We start from the raw sequence: 21,646 nt of genomic DNA on the forward strand, positions 1-21,646 counted from the left end.
CTGTCGTGTGGCATGACCTGCCTGCTAAATTGCAACAGGAATAAAAAAATACTGCAGAAAGTAAAAGGAAAAAAATCTAATTATGAACTAGAACGGCGTTCTCAATCTCTATTGCCACCTGCAGCCTGGTGTGTTAGGACAGCACAAACAAATCAATAAAACCTGCAGCTTTTCTTCTGCTGCCTTTGGCAGTTGTGAGTAGTTTGTGCAGTGTTTGTGGGAGCACTCTGGTACCTCCTCTCTGCTGATGTGCTGTCCTCAGCCAGGAGGTTCCAACACTCATTTTTATTTGCAAAATCCAAGGTTGGGACGCCAAACTCCGCACCTGGAGAGAGGGCAGCAGCGAAAGGGTTAAAAGGAATTATCTGGGCTGCAGCTTTAATGCGTCTCGTGTGGAGGGCACGAAACTGAGTTTGGTAGGAGGTTCTTTGTCTGGAGCAGCCTTGGCAGTAAACAGAGCTGTGATCTCAGAGGCGATGAGGCACCGGGAGCGCCGGGGGCTGCGGGCTCCGGCTCCGAGCAGCGGCCCTGGGGCAGCTCCGCGTGTCCCAGCAGGTGCTGCCCCGGCAGAGGATGGAACTCGAGTGAAGCTGCTCCTGTGCTGAGCCCCGAGCCCAGCCTCTGCTCCTGCTGAGAGTTTCCTAGAGAGCAGAGGGAGCGGAGGATGCGGACGGGGCGATGAGCGCTCCCAGGGAGGATGGCCGCTGTCGCAGGGCCATCAGCATCCTCACCGAGCTGTGCCAGAAGAAAAGCCTGCCCAGCTTGGACCTGGACACCTGCAGGGAGTTCCTCCTGCTGCCTTCTGACCAGAGCCTGATTATCTCCGAGCCAGGTACGGCCCTGCTCCCGTCTGCTGGAGGGTGCTTGTGGAAGGCAGGAGGGACATCCATCCCCTACAGGGGAGGAAAATGTTTGGGAGCTCCGTGTTGGACTCAGGGGCTGGTCCTGGCACCCCTCTGGGAGGGTTCCTTCCCTTTCCACATGTTCCATGGTGAAGTTTTGGCTCAAGTCCTGCCTCACCTGTTGATGTGGAACAGGGTGGTTGCACGGGGGGACAGCCGGGATAAAGTTGCCAAGATAAAGTTCCTTTTTCAAAAACACAGACTCCTGTCCTATATGAAACAAAACCAAACCAACAAAAAGCAGTAAAGAGCCTACTGAAGCCACTGGGACAGCAGGAACTGATTGATGCTTGAGAAATGGAGGGAATCCCATGGATTGCATGGATTTCTGTTCACCAGTAAGGGATCTTGGTGTGCTTTCATGTGTGCTCTACCTTCCCTGAGAATTGCCTGAGGTCAGGCTGGTCCTGGTCAGGCTGTAGAGCCAGGGAGGGACTCTGGTGTGCCAGGGATGAGTCAGGAGCAGGAATTCTGCTCTAGGAGCAAAGGGGCAGCTCTGTTTGCAAAGTGGGGAATTTTCCCTACACCTGCTCTCACAGCTGCTCACCCCAGAGATCTCCTGCTGTCACTTCAGAAGACATTGGCAGGAGCAGTTGGAACCCAGGCTCATGTGCTGAGGAACAAAACCTCAAATCTCAAAGCTTTTAGAATTATTGCTAACCTGCTCAAAGTTGTTTATTTGTATAGTCCAACATTTTCATAGAGGGCTTCTTCTGAGGTTCCTGCAGGCAATGATCTGTAAACCCAGTGGATTTCACAGTGTTTTTTACACCATGAGTTTTCACAAACTCTTCTCCTCTGCTGAGCACACTGTGCAGCACAGCTGCCCATCAATCCCTGTCCCAGGCTTTCTGTGTCACCTTCCCTTCCTTTCTCCTGCCCCTCTGTGCCAGGATCTCATGCTGGGGTGCAGCTGGTACCCCCGGGGCACAGGGCACCAGGGTTCTGCCAGCCCTTGGTTTGCAGTGGTGCTTCCAGCACTGCTTTGCTGACAGCTCCAGGCAAACAGCCTCCTTCCACATCCCACTTTGTCTGGAACTTAATTCTCCTCTTTAAATGAGTTTGTTTTATACCTGCCTGTTCTGGAGGCCTCTTACCATGGCTGGTTGTGTCCTTAAACATCACATCCTGTGCAGCTCTTGCAAATAGAGCAAACAGCTTGCAAACTTATTGCATCAATTTGGAATTCTTTACCTTGCACCAAAATTAACATTTTCCTGACTCTGCAGCAGAAATACTCCATGCTGTTCTTGTTCTGTCCACCCTGATATGACAGATCTGCATTTGTTTGTGCAGCCTGTCCAGGACCTCGTGTTCATGTCAGGATCACAACATCATCATCATCTGCCTTTAGCAGGGGGAATGTCTGTGTGCTCTGAGCTGTGCTCAGCCCCAGTGCCCCAGGCGAGTTGTGCTGGGCTGGCTGCACGAGCAGCCAGGGCTGTTGTCTCTGCTCTGCACGACTGGGCCCATTTTTATGTCTAGACAGCACAGAGGACACAGTTTGGGCCTGACAAGTACCAATATTTCTCAGTTCCTGGCTGTAAAGCTGCTCCAGCAAGGGGGAAAATCTGTTTGCATCAAGTGTTTACTAACACAGTCACAGAGGTACCATGCCTTCCCCATCAGTGTCTGGATGTTTATCTAATTATCTGCACTGATGCCTTGTCCATTTTATCCCGAAGTCTCACGTGGAGCAGATTTGCTCTGGGCTGGCTGCGGTCCCATGTTCAGACCCAGCAAACCTGTCCTCACAAAGGCAGGCAGGGGAAGCTGGGGCTGTGTGCAGGTGAGCAGATGGCCCCAGGCAGGTGCTGTGTCAGGAGCAGGGCAGAGGAGCCCTGGCTCCTGCTGGAGCGTCCCCATGCAGGCAGCACAGCCCCAGCAGCCAAACACCAAATTTGCTGGAGTCAAACTGGCCTTATTTGTCATCTTCACGTGGAGTCTCTGGCTTCTCAGGCAGTTTGTTGCCTCCTGGATAAATCTATTAACTGCTGGCTGGATCAGTTTGGCTTGTGGAGTGTCCTGCTGGAGTTCAGGTTGAAGGAAGCACTGCCAAAGCTGGAGCCAGGCTGCTCCTGCACAGCTCAGCACAGGGGCAGCTTGGTCTTTTCTGCTGTTTCATGTGTGGATGGGGAGCAGTATCCTCAGGGAATGTGTGGAGCCAGGTATCATCAGCCTTCTTGAGCTGTGTCCAAGAGTGGAAAAAACCTGTGAATATAAAAATATTACTGTATAGTTTATGTAAGAGTAAGTTTTTGTGCGGTGATTTAATTTTTTTTTTAAACCATTCTGGACTGAGTGGCTGAAAGGGCTGCTGTGGATGGAGTGGATGCACCTCTACTCCCTGGTTATGTAACAGCTGAATCTCCTCCTCACAGCCAACAAGAGCAGCCGAGCTGCAGCATTTCTCTGTGCACACCCAACAGAGGAGGGAGGATTGCAGGCTGCTGCCTCGCCTGCAGCCAAACCCGTCAGAAAAATGAGGAGTTTGTCTGGGGAAGGTTTTGGTGCTGCTGTCAGGGGGCTGTGAGGGGGAGCTCTCCCTGCAGTTGGGCCCGTGGCAGTGCCAGGAATAGAGCTGAGCTCCTGGCTGGCCCGAGATGGAGCGAGCTGCAGCATCCCTTTGTTGTGCCTGTCTCCAGTCCTCCCCCGGAGCTGCCTCCATCTGATCGCTCTCTTCCCTGCCAGGCCTCAGCTGGCAGTGTCACCCGGGCTGTGGGGACAGCATTTGCCTCAGGTGATGGCCCTTAAGGGGATGGGCTCATCCCTTCTGTGCCCTGGTGGAGCAGTGGGAGCTCTTGGGTGTAGCTGAGAGGGTTTGTGGTGCAGCTGTACTTGGCTGTGGAGCAGGGGAGTCAGGACCCCACAGGACTGTGGGGACAGTGATGTGTCCCCTCTTCCCATCCTCTCTGCCCATGGGAGTGGAGCTGCAGCAGGTTCTTTGGGACACAGGGTGCTGACACAGGGCTTCAGTGGTCCTGCTGGGTCCCTCCCAGCTCAGGAGGTTCTGTGGTTCCCCACAGCCTGCTCTGAGCCCCCCTGAGCTGGGTCCTGCTCCCCCTGGTTCACAGAGCCTGCCTGGGACAGAGGCTGCCAGCCCGTCCCAGGAGATCCTGTGGGGAAAAGGGGGAGCTTGACTCCTTCTGAAATGATCCTGCAGGGCTGATGAGAGTTACTGAAGAGAGTGAGTTTTGATGGGATATTGGGAAAGATTTCTTCCCTGTGAGGGTGGTGAGGCTCTGGCACTGCCCAGAGCAGCTGTGGCTGCCCCTGGATCCCTGGCAGTGCCCAAGGCCAGGCTAGATGGGGTTTGGAGCAGCCTGGACAGTGGAAGGTGTCCCTGACATGGCAGGGGTGTCACTGGATGATCTTCAAGCTCCTTCCCACCCAAACCAGTTTGGGATTCCATGATTCTGTGACTGGAGCCAGCATCTGGTGATGTTGATTTAAAGGATGGTGCTTGGGTACAGGAAGGAATTTATCCTGGGATCAAAGCACATCCAGGAGAAAGCCTCTGGGTTTGATTTCTACCTTCAGCACTTCTGTGCTGAGACTCTCTTTAAACAACCTAGGTTGGTTTTTATTTTGCCTTAATGATCCATTTGTTCAAAGCGTTGCTGCCCTAGTGGAACCAGGGCAGGAGGCAGAGGCTGATGTACAGAGGGGCTGCAGGTTGTCCCCAGCAGACCCTGCTCATCTCAGCGTGGTAAGACCCCTCCTCAAACCCTCCTTCACACACTGATCCACCCCAGCAAAATGCTCCTGTGCTTTCCTGATGCAGGAGGAGAACACTGGAGTGAGAGGAGGGAACAGGACAGCTGGGGAAGGCACAGAGTCAGAGAGACCTCCTGATAATCCCAGCACATGGTGTCAGCTCGCCTGTGTCCAACCCCCAGTAATTCCGAGCACATTTACTGCTTTGCCCCTTGTGTGAACTGCTCTTTTTGAAGGTCCTGGTGCAGGCAGTACAGCTTGTACAGCGCTGAACACCCTCCTGGCACTTGGCAAAGACTATTAAAATGTTAAACCAAGCACAGAAGTGTTCTTGCTGCAGGCAGGAAAAAGGGGGGAATTTCTGGGCAATAAAGGATTTTTCATCGCAGGAAGGTTGGTGCAGAAAGATCTTTTTTTTTATTGAGAAATTGGTTCTGGAGTATTTTCTGGGGAAAGAAAAACCACCTGACCCCTGATAGATTAGCTTGACTAATGGGAGAACTGATGACACCCTCATTCATGGTTATGGGATGCCTTCAGCCACTACCTGTGAAATATGGGCATGTCTTGAATTTACTCACTAGGCACAATAACACACTTTTCTGAATCGCCATTCAAGTGTATTTTAAGTCAATATAACAGTAAACATGCTCCAAGCCACCCAGGCAAAGCTAATATTAATCACTGAAGCTTGAGTTTCCAGAGGCCCAGCATGTGAGGAGCAGCTCCTTGGGGCAAATATCTTTTTTCTCACAGAGTAATGCACTTGCAAAATGGATCTTGCCTTTCCTCCTAGAAAAGAGCCAGCCAGAGCTACGTGCAGCAAATTTGCTCTTTAGCCCAACTAAACCAGGCTGGGATCTTGGAGGTATCAGATTCAAACCTTGCTGCCAAAGAAAGGTTTGTAAAACTGTGTTGAAATAAGGTTGAAACCGGCTGAGAAAATCGAGGAAAAAACGGATTAAATCGCCTGTCTCCAGACATGTGTCTCTGCTCGTGTATTGTGTGCGGATCCGTGGCTCTCCAGCTGCCTCTGGCTATGCTCTGTGATGGTCCTGGCAAATAAAATGCCCCTCTGGAGCTGAGTGGAGTGTGCGTGTTCCGCGAGCCCCTCTCTGCATAGGCGCAGCTTTGCAGCCGCCTAATTGCCGCTGCTCGCTTCATTGCCGAGGCAGAGCAGGGAGGCTGCTGCTGTTTGTGGTGCGTGCGGACCCGGAGCTGCTCCCATGCAGCTGCAGCAGCCTCATGCATAGTCAGGGCTCAGCATCCCCAACTCCATAGAAACAGCAGCGGGATCGCTGCCGCCGCTAATTGATGCGCGAGCAGGGACCGCGCTGAGGAGCTGCCGCCGCTCTGGTGAGTCCACATTTCTCAAGTTACTTTAATCATTCTTTGCTTTTTCTTTCCATAATATGAAGCGTGTTTTCATAATTTAAATGAAAATAATTTCAGCAAAACGCCTTTGCTGTTGAAACATTTTCCCCCTGCTCTCAGAATTCTCCCGGCATTGCACGGAGGGGCAGCGTGTGCTTTGAGCTGGTTCAAACCAGGGCACAGCCCGAGCTTCCCCGCGGTTTTTTGGGATGACTCCGGGAAGGTGTTTGGTGTTTCTGGGTTTGCAGGTGTTTGTCGCTTGGCATCCTGGCTGTGCTGGAGTTGCTGCACTCGCTGTGTGTGCTCCTGGCAGCCAGAACCTCTCCCATGTGTGTGTTCGTTGTGCAGGGATAAACCAGACCCAGAACGGGGCTCATGTCTGATCCAATTGTTTTATTTAACTATAGCCTCAGCTACCCTTGTTTTTCATAATTGTTTCTTCTCACTGCTCACATTTCCAGCTACAATCAAATATTCTTTCTCAGGACCCCAGGTTTCCATCTCATCTTGGTTAGGCAGCATTTTCTACCTTTAATATTTGCTGTTTCTCTTTCAAAGATGACAATCTATATTTCCCCTTCCCATCTGTGTGTTGGAAAATCAGAGATCTTGTCTGTGAAATGTTTCCATCCAGCGGACTCCCTGACAGAGCAGTCGCCCTGGCAGTTGTTGGGGAGAGATGCAATTAAGTCCCTCTGCCATGTATTGTCTTTAATTATATTTGTACCTTGCAAAATGGCATCCTGGAGGGTCAGGGAGGAGATTTTTGGAGTGATTGGCTATTAAATGTACATTTTCCCTGCCTGGGGGAAAAAAGAAAGTTCTCCTGCGGGGAGCCCTGCGCGCGGCGGAGCCGCAGCTGCTGACTGAGGGTGTCTCTCTGTTTAGTTCAGTTTGTTGTGCTGTAGCAGGTTCATGTTTGACAACATCACAGCAAACTGTGCAGCGAAGCCTGAAGGCAGCATGCCAGGAGCTCCCTTCACACCAGCCCTCTCCAAACCATCCTTGAGGCACACGGCCCTGGACCATTTGGAATAATGATTGCCCAGGAGTTCTAGCCCTTGGTGTTGTAATAATCTGATTTTCTGTGCCATTCACTCCTCAGTTTCTCTCTCCAGATGCAGCACTTCATCTCCTGGATGCTGGTGAGCGTTTACTTGGAGTTGTTTGATCCCAGCTCTGAATCTGAGCTCTGGTCAAAATGCTTGTGCTGAAAGAATTGTGAGCTGCATGGTATGGAGTGGTAGGAGCTGTTGGAAAAGGGCATCTCAGAATCCATTTAATCAATGAGTAGGATCAGGCAGCCCAGCCTGCTCACTGCAGCGCATTGGAGGGGTTCAAGACCCCTGTCTTTGCTCCAAGCTAATGGAAACAGCAGCAGCAGCTGCTGATGGCAGGAGCAGAGCCATGGGGAGGAAGTTCCCTCCTCACTCAGGGCAGCTTGAACAAAGAAATGCTCTGTTCCAAACCTCTGCAGGGTCCCTGTACGCTGTGGGGGCTCCAGGCAGGTCAGTCCTTCCTGGCTGCTCCATCTGAGCCCAGCTCTGGGTGTGCCAGTGCTGCTCTGCCCGTTCTGTGCTGCTGGAGAGGCACAGAGGAGGAGGGACTGCTGTGGGTTTGTGTGGCTGTTTTGGGTTTAGGTGGCTCCAGCTGGCAGCTGCAGGGCACCAGGCTGGGCATCACCCAGCCTGTGCAGCACCTGGAGCCAGGGCAGTTCTGGAAGGATCCTGCACCTCTGGTTTTGGGTGTCCCATGGGGCAGGTCCAGGCAATAAATGCATCCAGAATGTCTCAGGAGCTCAAGGAGCCTCCGGTGCTGGAGGGGCTCTGTGTCCTGGGCAGGGGGCACTCAGGAAAGCTCTGGGAAGCTTTTCAGGGCTGCCTTGTCCCATGCTTGGGGTCTTCTGCCCACCCTGGCCGAGGATTTTGGGCTCCGCAGACTGTGTCCTCTTGTGGAGCCTGGGAGACTTCCAGCACTGGGATGAGGAGAGACCCCAGTTCTGCTCCCTGCCAAGCTTTACCCTGAGATCTTTTCAAGGCAGCCTGGTTTTAGTGGGGTTTTGAGCCAAAATGGGGTGTGAGAGGGAGACACAGGGGAGCCTTTCCCCAGAATTGGATCCCACTGCAGGAAGTGAGGGGCAGCGAGGTGGCAGCTCCAGGGTGGAGAGTCTGGGCACAGAGGCACTGCTGAGCCTGGAGTCTCACAGCAGACACTGCTTTGATCAAGTTTTTAAAAGGAAATTTCAAGTTCCAGGGTTTTTTGGTTGCTCTAGGGAGAGGGAGAGAGAGTGAAAAGCTTTTACTCGTTCCGTTTTGCATCCTGAAACGCAGTTGGATTTCTGCATCCCAGAAGTGTCTGGATTCCCGTGGTTTCCTCTCTGCCTGGCTCTGCTCAGCTCCAGCTCTGGATCAGAGGCTTTCCCTGTGCTGAGCAGCCTCAGCCAGGCTGCCCTGGCACACAGGGTCACAGCCTGGGGGATGAGGATGCTCAGCAGGGATTTAACCCCAGCCCTGGCCACTGTGTGTGTTCAGCACCACCGGGTTGTTTACAGATGTTGCTACAGCATATTGTGATAAAATGTCATGGGATTAGCACACAGCCTTGTGCCATAATTGCATTCACTGTGGCTTATAATAGTTCATTAGCTTGTCATCAGTTAGGCAGAAAGCAATGACAACTCTTCCTATCACATTTATAATGCTCTAGAGAGCAGCTGATTAAGTCACAAAGTGACATAAATCACCAGGGAATGTTTCCTTCGGCTTGGAAAAGTTTTTTTTTCTCTTTTTTTGTCACTTTTGATAACAGAAATGCTGCGTTTCTGACAGCACAAAGTTCCCCTTTGGGTTGCACATGCCAGCAGAAGTTTCAGTGACAAATCCGCAGCCTGGAGGGAAAGCCCAAATCGGTCAATAATGGCTGAAAACCAACATTTTTGGTCTTCAGGAGCCTGTGATGGGTCTCCTCCAGCCCAGCAACTTCACTGAGAGTCAGTTCTTGTCCCTGGTGTCTCTCAGCACTGTGTGAAGCCCACAGTCACCAGTGGGGTTTGTGGCTGGTGGTGGGAGAGGGGAGTTTTGTCTCCAGGTCCATCTGGGGAGATGAAGCTGAGGATGGGCTGAAGGCTGTCTGTGGGCAGAGACAGGGTTCAGGAGGGAATTTGGGATATTGGATACTCAGATTTGGAGCTGCAGCCCTGCAGAGATGCGGCTTCTGTGGGGTTCAGAGCTCTGTTCTGGCTGCTACACTGGAGGCTCCTCCTGCCTGGAGAGCCATGCAGTGCTCCTCAGCTATCCAGGATTTTTGCCTTCTTTTTGGGCAATTAACTCTTCGTTCTGTTTCAGTGGGAAAAGCACACGGTCCAGGCCACTAAACTCTCATCTGACCTCACATCCCTTTCTTTGGTGTATTCTGCACTTCCATTTGGTTGGACTCAATGATCTTAGAGGCATTTTCCAACCTTAGGGATTCTGTGATTTGTAAGTGTTGATTTTTTTCCCCTTTGTTTTGTTACATATTCACATAGGGACATGAAGTGCCTCACAGTTGACTCTGCATTTGAAAATCACCTTTGATGTGTCCCTCTGAATTATTCTGTTCAGATTTCCCTCTGGTTTTTAAACTCCCCTGGGGCCTGGAGCAGCTCCCACTCCCATGTCTGAGAGCATTTGCTGTCTGTTCCCTGGTGAAGGAAGAACCAAACCATGAACTGAAGAGCCCCAGGTGACAAAGGGTGTGACAGTGTCTTTTCTCTGTTTAATGCACTCCTTTAATCAACCCATGAGGTGTGACAGTCCCCACCCAGGGATGGGGTGCAGAGGGAATGGGGACAGCACTGGCATCACCCTGGGCCAAGACACACATAGAAAACACCTTCACTCTCCTGTGAAAACGTAAAAAGTTTAATAAAGGACAATAGGAAATGAAGACCATAGAGCAAAGGTTATTAGGGTTGGCACTCAGCCAAGAGCACCCCGTTATCTTTGGGGACACCCCTTAAATACCTTCTCCCTTACATCAGCCTGTTGCATATTCATAGGCCCTTCTGCATAGTGAACTTTTCCCTAAACTAATTGACATGCTCCAAAAATTGTTTAGCATATCTCTTCTTTGGTTCTGCCTTTTTAGAGCATGTGTATTTTTTGGTTGTGGTTTTAGTCCGTTCTTATCACCTCCAGTTTTTGGGCCTTGGTCCTCACTGGCTTCAGACATTGAGTGCTGATAATTGGCAGATCAGTACAGGGGTCCTCCTCCTGTGTTCATTGGGTGTTATCCCATCCAAGCAGGCATTTTAACACAAGCACACTTACATCAGCTATTTCACTGAGCTTAATTAACAACAGAAATAAAAACTACATCTTTATAACAAAATTACTTCAACATTACACATATAAAATCCATTTTAATATTTGCAAAAAAGCCAATATTATAATATGTATCTATAGCACACAGCAGGAGCTTCAGCTGCAGCCTGGATATGTAGACAAGGATAAAACAACTCTCTCTGCTGCTTGCAGGCAGGGCACAATGCAGGTGACAGCTCGGGGGTGTCCCAGGAGCTCATCCTCTCCCAGCCTGAGGTGCCCCAGGCTCCAGGCTGACATGGGAAAGCCTCGAGGCTATGGCTGGGGATGCTGGAAGAGAACTTTATTCCATGTGCAGATTTATGGTCTAAGCATTTTCTCCTTCATTATGACTTGGAGTTTATAAAATTGGGGAATTTGCAAGTATTTGCAGTAACGAGCTGAGAGCTCCTATCCAGGACAGCGAATTGTCAGAGAAATCTCTGCTCTCTGTGACCACTGACAGCACCCCAGGGAAGGGCTGGAGTGCTGCCAGGGAGCTTAGGCTGGATTTTGGGAAAAGTTCTTTTCCCAGAGGGTGCTGGGCACTGCCCAGGATCCCCAGGTGATGGGCATAGCCCTGAGGCTGCCAGAGCTCCAGGAGAGTTTGGACATCACTCCAGGGATGCACAGGGTGGGATTTGGGGGTGTCTGTGCAGGGCAGGAGATGGACTGGATGATCCTTGTGGATCCCTTCCAACTCAGGATATTCTAAATTATACATCAGTTAAAGTAAAACACTTTGGATGAAGTTGTCTCCTGTTCCAGCTCATTTCCCAGCTGCAGAATCAAATCCCCACAAGAATCACAGCCAATGGTGAGGAAAGCCCTGGCCTTGCTCAGTGAAGCAAGTTCTGCCTGCCTGGGAGGGATGAGGCTGCTGTTTGCTCCTGGCCATGGATCAGCCACTGGAAACACTTGGATCCCTGCGAGGTCTCCATATGAAGGGTTGTCTCCATCCTCAACGTGCAATAATGAGATGGTTTGAGTTTTATAGTCTTATATAATTACTCTCAAAATAGCTTCTGATTCATCCTCCCCTTTGAAGCTTATAGTTTGCATTCTGATAAGCTCTTGCATGGCAGGAACCCTGTGGTAGCAGCAAATTAATTTTTAAGAAGTTTTTTGCTGTCTAACTGAAACTTTGGCACAGCCACTTGGAGCATTCCTGTCCTGACCTTCCCAGGATCCATTTCATGGCTGGGTGTGTGCAGGAGATGAGGAGGCTCTCTCAGGATTCCTGGGGAGCCTGTGCTGGCAGGAGGAAGCTGGTGGGAGCTGATAGTGCAGGACTCAGTGTCCAAGGACTGGGGAAGCAACAGGAAAAATCTCATTTTAGCTTTCAGGGAGACTCTGGCTGGATGGGGCTGGGAGAAACCTGGAAGGTGGAAGGTGTTCCTGCCCATGGCAGGAGGTGGAAGGAGATGAGCTTTAAAGTCCCTTCCAACCCAAACCATTCCACGATTCCACAATTCTCTGGATGTCTCCTCTCAGAACATCCCCCTCCTGAGCATTCCCAGCCCTCTGCTTTGAGAGGGGCCTTTGCCACTGAGCTCTGTGTGATGAGCTGAGTGTGAAAGTGCTCAGCAAACTGTGAGAACTTGTTCTCAATCCCATTCCCTGTGCTGTCTTCTGTAGAATTCCTTGTGGTTGGTATGGAATAACAAAACAAGGCTTGGCCATGTCCAGAGCAGCTGGGACTGGCTGCCTTCACCTGAAGAAACCTGTCCTGTGGTGCTGGGAGTGTGCACAGAGTGAGGGGGGGGTCTGTCAGGGTCTCCCTGGATGCTTCATACCATTGTGCCAAATGAGAGGAACAATCAGTGGTTTCATACTTTCACTACCAAGAGAATAAAACAACCTGGTTTGTGAGCAGGGACAGGACCTGAGGGAAGGGCTGGAGCTGTGCCAGGGTTGGAAATCAGGGAAGGTTCTTCCTCCAGAGCGTGCTGGGCACTGCCCAGGCTCCCCAGGGAATGGGCACAGCCTCGAGGCTGCCAGAGCTCCAGGAGTGTTTGGACATCACTGCCAGAGATGCCCAGGGTGGGATTTGGGGGTGTCTGTGCAGGGCAGGGTATGGACTGGATGATCCTTGTGGGTCCCTTCCAGCTCAGGATATTCTGTAATTCTGTAATTCTGTGATTCTGTGCTTTGTTCTGGATTGGTCACAGTGCCAAGCACGGCTGCGATTTCCCTTCCCTCTCCCCCAGACTCTGGGTGCAGCGCTGCCCTCGGCTGGGCCGTGGGCCCTGAGGGAGCCTGAGCAGCACCAGGGCTCTGGCTGCCCTGAGGGTGTCCACAGCTGTCACCTGCTCCCACTGCTGCCACCAGTCTCTGCACACAGAAGCTCTGAGGGCCTAAAAAAGCCATGTTTGTGACCCTGGGACCCACAGTGATCCACGGGCTGGGGTGTGCTGCTGCAGGGGGCTCTGCAGCCCTCCCCACCTCCCACAGCATGAGAGAACATCTGAGGGGCAGCAGGAGCTCTGCCTCACCCAGAATTGTGTCCCGACCTGGCCCTTTAACATCTGCTGGGAAGCTGGTGGAATATTTCCCCCTCTCCAGGACCCAGCTCTGTGCTGTTGGAGCAGCAGCTCCTGCTGCCAGGCTGCCTGTGAAGAGCCAATTGACGGCAGCCAGACTTTGAAGTGACAGCTCCTAATGACTCGTCTAGCTCAGGAATATTTCAAGGCATATTCCTGTAGCTCCTGCCTGCCTGCCTGCCTGCCTGCCTGCCTGCCTGGAGAACACCACCAGCAAATCAAGAACTTGATGAAGTTTCAAATGGCGGCCAAATGGCAGTGAGGGGGCCTGAAATGTGACAACAAAGCCATCAGTAGGGGACTGGCACACTGGACACAACCCCAGCAAAGAGGGGCAATCAGAGAGTGGGCTTGCAGTGCTTCCCTGTCACTGCCATGCCCTGAGCTCCCCCTGTGAGCTCTGGGGACACAGAGCCTGCTGCTGCAGGAGCTGGGGCTGTGGGGGTGACAGGGACAGTCTGATCTGAACCATTTGCTCTGCTACCATTCCCGAGGCCATGGCAGGCTTGGAGGGGGATGAGGAGCTGGCTGAGGACTGCTGCACTGCAGCTCACCTCTCCCCCAGTGCAGCATCCCAGGATTTATCAGCCAGTGAGTTGCCTTTCCAGAATCCCTGGTGCAAAGGGCTTTGCTTGCTGTTGCCCTCCCTGCTGCCCCTCAGGGTTTGCTCCGTGCTGTGTCCCCAAAGGGGACATTCCCTCTTGTCTCTGTGGTGCTGCTGGATGCTGCTGTGGGGTTCTAATATTTGATTTCTGTTCCATCCAGTCCCCGTTCCTTCCTCCAAAGCTGAGCAGCTTTGCTAAATAAACATCTCTGTGGCTGGGGTTTAATGGAACCCTTCCTCCTCCTCCGCAGCTGCTGCCCTGTGCTCCCCCCTGCCCTCACCTCTGAGACCCACCACAGCCCCCCGTGCCCAATTTCCAGCCCTCAGCTAATCAGGCTTACATTTCTGATGCTCCTCAATCGAGAGAAAATGAGATCAGCAGTTGGTGGGAGCCTCACGTGTCTCTTGTAGCCCCAGAGCTGCTGCTCTCCTCCAGCAGCACCTCTTGTACCAATCCGTCACTTGAGTGTGTGCTCCCTGCAAAGCCCTGCAGAAACAGAACAATATATCCTCACAAACACTCCTGCAAGAGAAAAAACTAGCAGAAAATGGACAGAGAAGCCTGCAAGTATCTGCTGGGCTGGTGTGAGTGATGCTTGCTGTGTGGGGAGGCACTCACCCAGCCAGAGTGAGTGAGGTGATCACCATCACCCTGCTCTGGGCTCTGCCACCTCCCAGAGCTGCCCTTCCAGGGGCATTGGCTGTGGGAGGGTGTTCCATGCCCCAGGCTGCAGCTCAGAACAGCCAGGAGCTGCTTTTACAGCTGAAGCGATCCCAAGCTCTCCCTGATGCCCAGATTTTCCGTGAACCACCAGAGAGCTTAGGAGGAAGAACCTCTGACAAGGAAGATGTCCCTTGGCCCTTGGCAGGGTCAGGCTGGTGGCTGTGTCTGGCAGAAGGTGGCAGAAGGTCAGGTCAGTGTCACCACTGCCTTGGTGAGGGGCTCCAGGGCCTGAGGAAATGTCTGTGCCCTCACAGGTGACAAGAGAGGAAGGGGACAGCCAGGTCCTGGGGGCTGGTGGCATCACCCTGGTCCCACCCTGCACCTCACAGAGAATTTCCAGCCTCTCCAACTTCCACTCGTGCCATTCCAACTTTGTTTAAATGCAACAGGTAGCTGGAATGACTAATGGCTGCTGGAGTGCTGAGAGAGCCATCAAACATGTTGTGTTTTCTCTGTGGGGAGTGGGTGGAAGGAAAGCTAAATTACATCTTGGGATATTAAATATAACTCTGCACATTAAACTCGGAGTTATCCATGAATCTCTTTAATGACAGCACAAGCTACTTCACAGCAGTAAAAGTCAATGTTGCCACAATTAGACCACTATTGTCTTGCAGTTAATAGACTGCTCTAATCATGACTTTGTCATATTATTAATCGCTTTTGGGTTGGACTTTTGCTAATTATCCCCTTTGGTAACTCAGTTTAGGCATTAGGAAGTCAGCAGGGACATCAAGCTGAAAGGCAGTTGGACCATATCTCTTCATTAGCTCCCATCCAGGATGAAACAAAACGGGGGCTGTGCTGAGGAGCTGCTCTGTGATCCATGGATACCATGGTGGGAAGGGCTGGACTAACCAAGGAGCGTTTGCCCTTTCCTCAGTTTTCTTTTAGCTTCACAGTTTTAAACTGTAAACCATTGATTCTTTGTCCTGCCCTGGGCTGTTGTCTTTGATTTAAAGGCAGTAGGAAGTAGTGACCTTGGAAATGTTGCAGTTTTGAGCTTTTTGGTGTGCTTCAGTAGCAAGGGGTTTGGGTGTTACAAAATCAGTAAAAACATAAACCAAGAAGTCAAGTCAAAGGAGAAATGGGATCAGTTTTGGGTGACGTTGAGGGAATCCAGTCTTGTTTGTGCTCTTGGTGTCCCCATTGCTGTCAGCTTCAGGACTTTTTATGTGGTGTTTTGGTAACAAGTACCTATACAAGTACCAAGTAACAATATACCTATAAAATACGTATATAATAAATACAAAAACTCAATGGCTTATCCTAAACATACCAGCTCAAGAAGGCAGATCACAGAATCACAGAATCATGGAACATTGAGGGGTTGGAATGAACCTTAAAGGTCATCTGGCCCCAAATCCCTGCCATGAGTAGGGACACCTCCCACTAGACAAAGTTGCTCAAAGTCTTGGCCTGGCTTTGAGCACTTCCAGGGGTGGATCCTGTCAGTGTCCATGTCCATCCCTGCCCTGCTCCTCGTTGCTCTGAGGGAGCTCTGTCACTGCTGCCCTGCAGCCAAAAGCATTTTCCAGCCGAAGGCTCCTCGGGAAGCAGCGCTTGCTCCCAGAGGGAGCCAGGTTGTAAAACAGCCATGTTAATTTGTGTTTGCAACCTCCTTCTTTTAAGCTTTATCTTTTCAATTACAAGCTGTAATAAGACCAATTTTCCAGTTTCTCCCATGTCTCCCGTGGGAACTGGTTGAGGATGAGGGAGCAGCACTGAGTTCTATAGGACTGGGGTGAGGAATGGCTGGCGCTGCTCTGCGCTTGTACCACAGCACTTACCTGATAACAAAGTGGCAAATAACTGTGAATTTTTAAGAGGGAAACAGAACAAAACCATATTTCTTGTCGTGTTTTTCCCCAGGTGGGACATTGCTCAGAATGATGATGTGTGTCTCCCTTGTGAGCAGTTGGGATCTGAGCTGTTCCTGCATTAGACAGAGCCCTTCCTCACTGCTGGATGCAGGCACATCCCTCTTTTCCCTCTTTTCCCTCTCTTCCCCAAATCTTGGATCCAAACCTTGAAAAAGGGAGAATAATATCAACCAAGGAGCTCATTCTTCCCCTGGGCTCAGGTGTTCTTTTGGGGAACGGGCCTTACCTCCACTCATTCCAGGAAAACCAAAGCAGCCTCTGGCTCCAGGGCATTTTCTGTTAGGTGAGGAATGATCTTGTTTTTACAGTTTCTTGTAAGTTAAAGGACATTTAAAGCGTAGCCTTTTCAATACCAGGTATTTTTTAGAAAGCAACAGGTATTTTCAAATCCATAAGAGAAAGCTCATTAAATCAATGAAGGTCAACTCTGTCCAATTGATATTTAAGTTTAATAAGTCACAAAAAAAGTCTTGGAGAATTCAGTGTCATCTTCAAACAACCCAATATTCTGAGCAGGCAGATGATTTAAAACTGTCTGTAAAATCCTGATCCCTTCCACTCGTGCTCTGTGTCAGCTGTCAGAGGAAGGAGTAGGAGGTCATGCATTAAAGTATCTGTGAATCCTGTCAGATGCATTATGAATGCCAGCCCTGAGAGGAGTGACAGGAGCCAGGATCTTTCTCAAGCTGGCAACAGGTTTTCTGAAAGGATAATTGATTATTTCTGATGGTTCCCATTAATGAGCCTGGTGTGCTGGCAGAGACATGCAGCCTATAAAACTCCTTGGAATGGGTGGAAATATCTTTAAAAAATCTTCCCTGTCACGCAGCAATTCCCAGCAGTGAGAGATTCTGCATTGCAATGATTTCCTTTGTACCAACACAGAGGTATTTGCAAAAAGTCCAGGTTCTTGAGTTTTCTTATGAATGTTTGACACTGAGTTTCCTGGGCACAATTCCAAGATTTAAGTCAAAGGATAGTGAAGTGGAACCTCTGTGCTCTCAGCTTTGGTGAGAATACATTTAGGCAAATCTCCGAGGAAGCTCTGCTGCTGGTACAACCTTATTTATTATTGAGTAAGATGGGATATGTTTATTCCCCCCAGCAGCGATCTGTGTTTCCACCTCAGAGCTACAACAGGAAATAAATGACCTGTACAGGAGGCTGGGAAGGGAAAAAAAAGTTGAAAAAACCTCTGGGTGATGTTTATCCTTCCCATCCCATCCCTTCCAGCCCTTCCCTTTTGAGTCAAAAACCCACAGGCAGCCAGGGAGCTTTGCCTGGAGCTCCTGCTGGATTTGCTGGGCTCAGTAATTTTGTGGAAAAACAAAATCCTCCAGGATATCAGGAACAACAGATGGCTCCCAGGCACTGTGCAGGGCTGGCTTCTTCGGGTGTGGATGTCACATTTTGTGTCTGGTGCTGCCTGGAGATTTCACTTATCCCAAATTTGCAGTGGCTGATGCACTCCCTGAGAGACCTGAGCAAAATTTGATGGTACAAATGTGCTCCTGAGCACTTTGCTGTCATGGTTCACCAGTGGTGGGTGGGGGGTTTGTTGTTTTGTTGTGATTGTGGGGGTTTTTTTCCTTAATTTTTACATTCAGCTATTTATTCAAGATTAAAACCCAAATCTTTCCTCATATTTCACAGATTTTTCTCAGCCTTAACATCAAGGCAAGGTTAGATGGGGGTCTAGGCAACCAGGTCTGGTGGAAGGTGTCCCTGCCCATGGCAGGGGGTGGAATGAGATGATTTACAAGGTTCCTTCCAGCCCAAACCATCCTGTGATTCTATGATTAAATGTCTTATTACAGCTTTACAAACTAAACTGCGTGATCAAAGGGAACAGGAGGTGTTTTATGGCTCCTGTTTAAGGTAAAGCGCATCAGGATTTACACTCAGAGCAGCTGTGATGCAGCCCAGAGAGGAGTTCCCCAGTTCAGAAATGCTCAGGGCACCCACCCCATTCCTTGGGGCTCAGGTGGGGAATTCAAACTCACACAAAACACTTATAGTCCAGGAATAGACATAAATAGGATGGATAAGAGGTAGTGCTTGTTTCATATAAACTTTTGCAGGTTTTGGTGATTTTTTTGTTTGTCTTTCTGTCCTGACCTGCACTTGGGTAGTTAAAGGAGTGTGGCTTTACTGGGCACTACAAATAACACAGCCATCAAGGAATTGTCCCTGACCCCCATTCCATGATGGATTTCTCCACAGTCCTGATGCTGCAGAATTGCCTCCAGAACAAATCCTGCCTCCACCATCAGGGACTGGTATTCCTTGGAATCCTGAGCTCTCAAAGTTTTGCTCTGGATGAGGATCTGGGAATTAATACACTGTAGGAAAGGAAGCAAAAATAGCCAATGTTTTCTCTTTGTGCAGTGCTGTGAATCATTTCACAGCCTAGATGATGTGTGTGTGTATATATATATATTTATATACACACACACATATATATATATATATATCTTCATTTTCCATTTTTCCTGATTCGTCAGCCACACGTATGGAAGCTCTTTCCAGAAAAAGACTGAAATTCAGCACACATGAGGTAAAAGTGTCTCAGAGCATCAGAGCACACACACAGCTCCTGTGCTGCTCAGAGTGAGGGAGACTGTGTAGCACTTCCTGTACAAACTCCTGCTATGTTTGGTTTCTCTGCATCAGCAGCTTGTGATTATTTTTTCCTTGGTGTTGGTATTTATTTTGTATTCCCTATGGGCGCATCTGGACAAGATGTGGGTGCTGACAGTACAATAACAATTCACTTCCAGGACCTTAGTAAATGGATTTTTTCATTCCTGTGCCTGAGCAGCTGTGACACGAAGCAAAAAGGCATGCAGCACCGAGCTTGTTTCTATCATGGAATTGTACACATCTTCTTGATTTCAGACTCAGCAGTTTGCTGATGCTGCAGAACAAACCAAGGATGGGATTTTATAGCCAGTTTAAGCATCAGGGTGTAAAACTTCACAGCCCTGTCCATATGGAGACACCCATTTTCTCCCCAGGTGTGTCCTGAGCCTGCCAGGGGTGCTCACTTGGCCTTGGCTCTGAGCTGAGAGCTCTCCATTAGTTGTGATTTAAGTCAGTTTGGACCATTCCTTCCTTTTACTTACGATCTTCTCACCATCTGTCTCTTCTTTTCTTCTTTCCCATCCCTCCCTGTCACTGTCCTTGTCTCCCTCAGAGCTCTCCGTCAGCCTCCTTGCAGTGATAGTCATTGTGTGTGGCCTGGCCCTGGTGGCAGTGTTTGTGTTTCTCTTTTGGAAGCTGTGCTGGGTTCCCTGGAGGAACAAGGCCCTTTCCTCCCACCTGGCCGTGCTGAGGAGCGAGGCAGGCCACAAGGACAGCATGGCAGACAAGCTCAAGGACACGGGGGCCATCAGCTTCCTGGAGGCAGCTGTGAAGATCAGCCACACCTCTCCAGACATCCCTGCAGAGGTCCAGATGTCCATGAAGGATCACATCATGAGGCGCACGCGGATCCAGAGGCAAACCACGGAGCCAGCCTCTTCCACCAGGTGAGGGATGGGGTGGGATCCATGGGGTGGGGTGGGATGAGATGGGATCTATGGGATCCATGGGACGAGATGGGATGGAATCCATGGGATGGGTTCCATGGGATGGGATGGGATCTGTGATATGGGTTCCATGGGATGGGATGGGATGGGATCCATGGGATGGGATGGGATGGGATCCATGGGATGGGATCCATGGGATGGGATGGCATGGGATGGGATGGAATGGGATGGGATGGGATGGGATGGGATGGGATGGGATCCATGGGATGGGATGGGTTCTGCAGATGGGAGCTGCAGCTCCTCCTGAGGGGCAGCTCTGGTCTCTGTGACAGCGACAGGACCCAGGGAATGGCTGGAGGTGGGTCAGGGGTGTTTAGGGTGGGTATCAGGGAAAGGTTCTTCCCCCAGAGGGTGTTGGGCACTGCCCAGGCTCCCCAGGGAATGGGCACAGCCCTGAGGCCCTCAGAGCTCCAGGAGCATTTGGACAGCACTCCCAGGGATGCACAGGGAGGATTGTTGGGGTGTCTGTGCAGGGATAAGAGCTGGACTTGGTGATCCTTGTGGGTGCCCTCCAGCTCAGGATATTCCATGATTCTGCTGGGTGGGGCTGAGGTGCTCAGCAGGGACACTGCTCTGCGAGCAGCTGCAGAGGTGGGAGGATTGTTGGATGGAGCCAGAGGTTCAGAGACCATCAGGGAGACTAAAGAGAGCACCTACACAGCAGATTACTGTCCAAAGCTTGGCCATTAACCAATGAATGTGTTAAGACTGTGGCTCTTTTAAAAAATCAGAGATTCAAGTCCTGTTACTGCGACTTGACCTCATTGTGTCAAGTCACCCACAAGCTTTGGCCACTTTAATTTTGTTCCAATATGAGAGGCAGGCTGAAGTATCAATGATGTACCCTGTCAGACAGAATTAGACCTTTTGGCTCTCTCTCTCTGTTGTGGCTCCTGGCAGAAACAATTAGATCAGCACAATTGATGGATCGCTCGCTGCACAAGCCCTGAACCAGCTGTGCTCGGTGCTTGTGCTCAGATGGGGACAGAGACATCAACATCATCCTCAGGAAGTCAGGGAAAGGCTGTGTGAATCTCCCTCTCATCTTGGACATGAGGAGAGATTTAGATTAGATGTTAGAAAGGGGATCTTTACTCAGAGTGGGGTGAGGCCCTGGCACAGAGTGCCCAGGGAAGCTGTGGCTGCCCCATCCCTGGAAGTGTCCCAAGGCCAGGCTGGAGCAACCTGGGATAGTGGAAGGTGCCCCTGCCCATGGCAGGGGGTGGAATGAGCTGAGCTTTGAGGCTCTTTTCCAACACAAACCATTCTGTGAAATGCAGCATGTCTCCTTGACACAGAAGGAGGTGAAACAGGGACAGGAAAGAGGGATCACAGGGTCCTGGCTGCGCCCCAGCACTTCTGTTTGCCTCGCTGGCCGAGCCTGGGATGTGCACAGGAGTGTGACAGGGAAATCAGGCTCTGCTCAGAAAATTGGCTGCACTTTTGCAGGATTAGTGAGGCACTGATGGCAGCCCCCTGTTTGAAGGAGCTGAGGTAGATCAGCATGGTGCCACCTGCATTTGTGAGCCACACTCTTTTATTTATCCACACTGCTTTTTGGACAGCTGATTCCCTCTCTGCATGCACACTCTCCTTCTGCTTTTATTACACCTTTCCAACAGAGGAGGAAAAAACCCTCAGCCAGTCTGAATTAGGACAAACAAAGTGGGACTTAGCTGTACGTGGGCAGGTTTCAAACACACTTTCTCCTTGGCAGGTTCCTCTGATTCACAGCCCAGCCTAACTCTGTCCAAAATACCTCTGAGGAGCCTGCCAAGGTCTCCAAGCACCACGTATCACTGAAGGCTAATGCTCTGGGTGTAGAGTTTTTAGTTTGGTTAAATAACTCTATAAACTGCTCTTGTAAACACCAGATAATCTGAAATAATGCCCTCAGTCCACAGAAAGCTTTTATGCTTTGTTCAGATAAAGCTTCGCTTACATACAGCTTGTGCTGGAGGAGAGC

The 21,646-nt window shown here is 50.5% G+C and overlaps 1 protein-coding gene across 1 annotated transcript in view; it reads left to right on the forward strand.

Annotated features, from left to right (window-relative positions):
* The first annotated feature begins 678 nt into the window (after positions 1–678).
* SYT6 (synaptotagmin 6) overlaps positions 679–21,646 on the forward strand; it is a 35,792-nt gene continuing 14,824 nt past the window's right edge. Inside the window, exons 1-3 of the mRNA XM_030965543.1 lie at positions 679–832; positions 5,901–5,975; positions 19,287–19,620. Of these exons, the coding sequence (XP_030821403.1) occupies positions 679–832; positions 5,901–5,975; positions 19,287–19,620 (563 nt within the window). The remainder of the gene's footprint in view (positions 833–5,900; positions 5,976–19,286; positions 19,621–21,646) is intronic.

Source organism: Camarhynchus parvulus, chromosome 26, assembly GCF_901933205.1.
Source record: "Camarhynchus parvulus chromosome 26, STF_HiC, whole genome shotgun sequence".
Classification (NCBI taxonomy): Eukaryota; Metazoa; Chordata; class Aves; order Passeriformes; family Thraupidae; genus Camarhynchus; species Camarhynchus parvulus.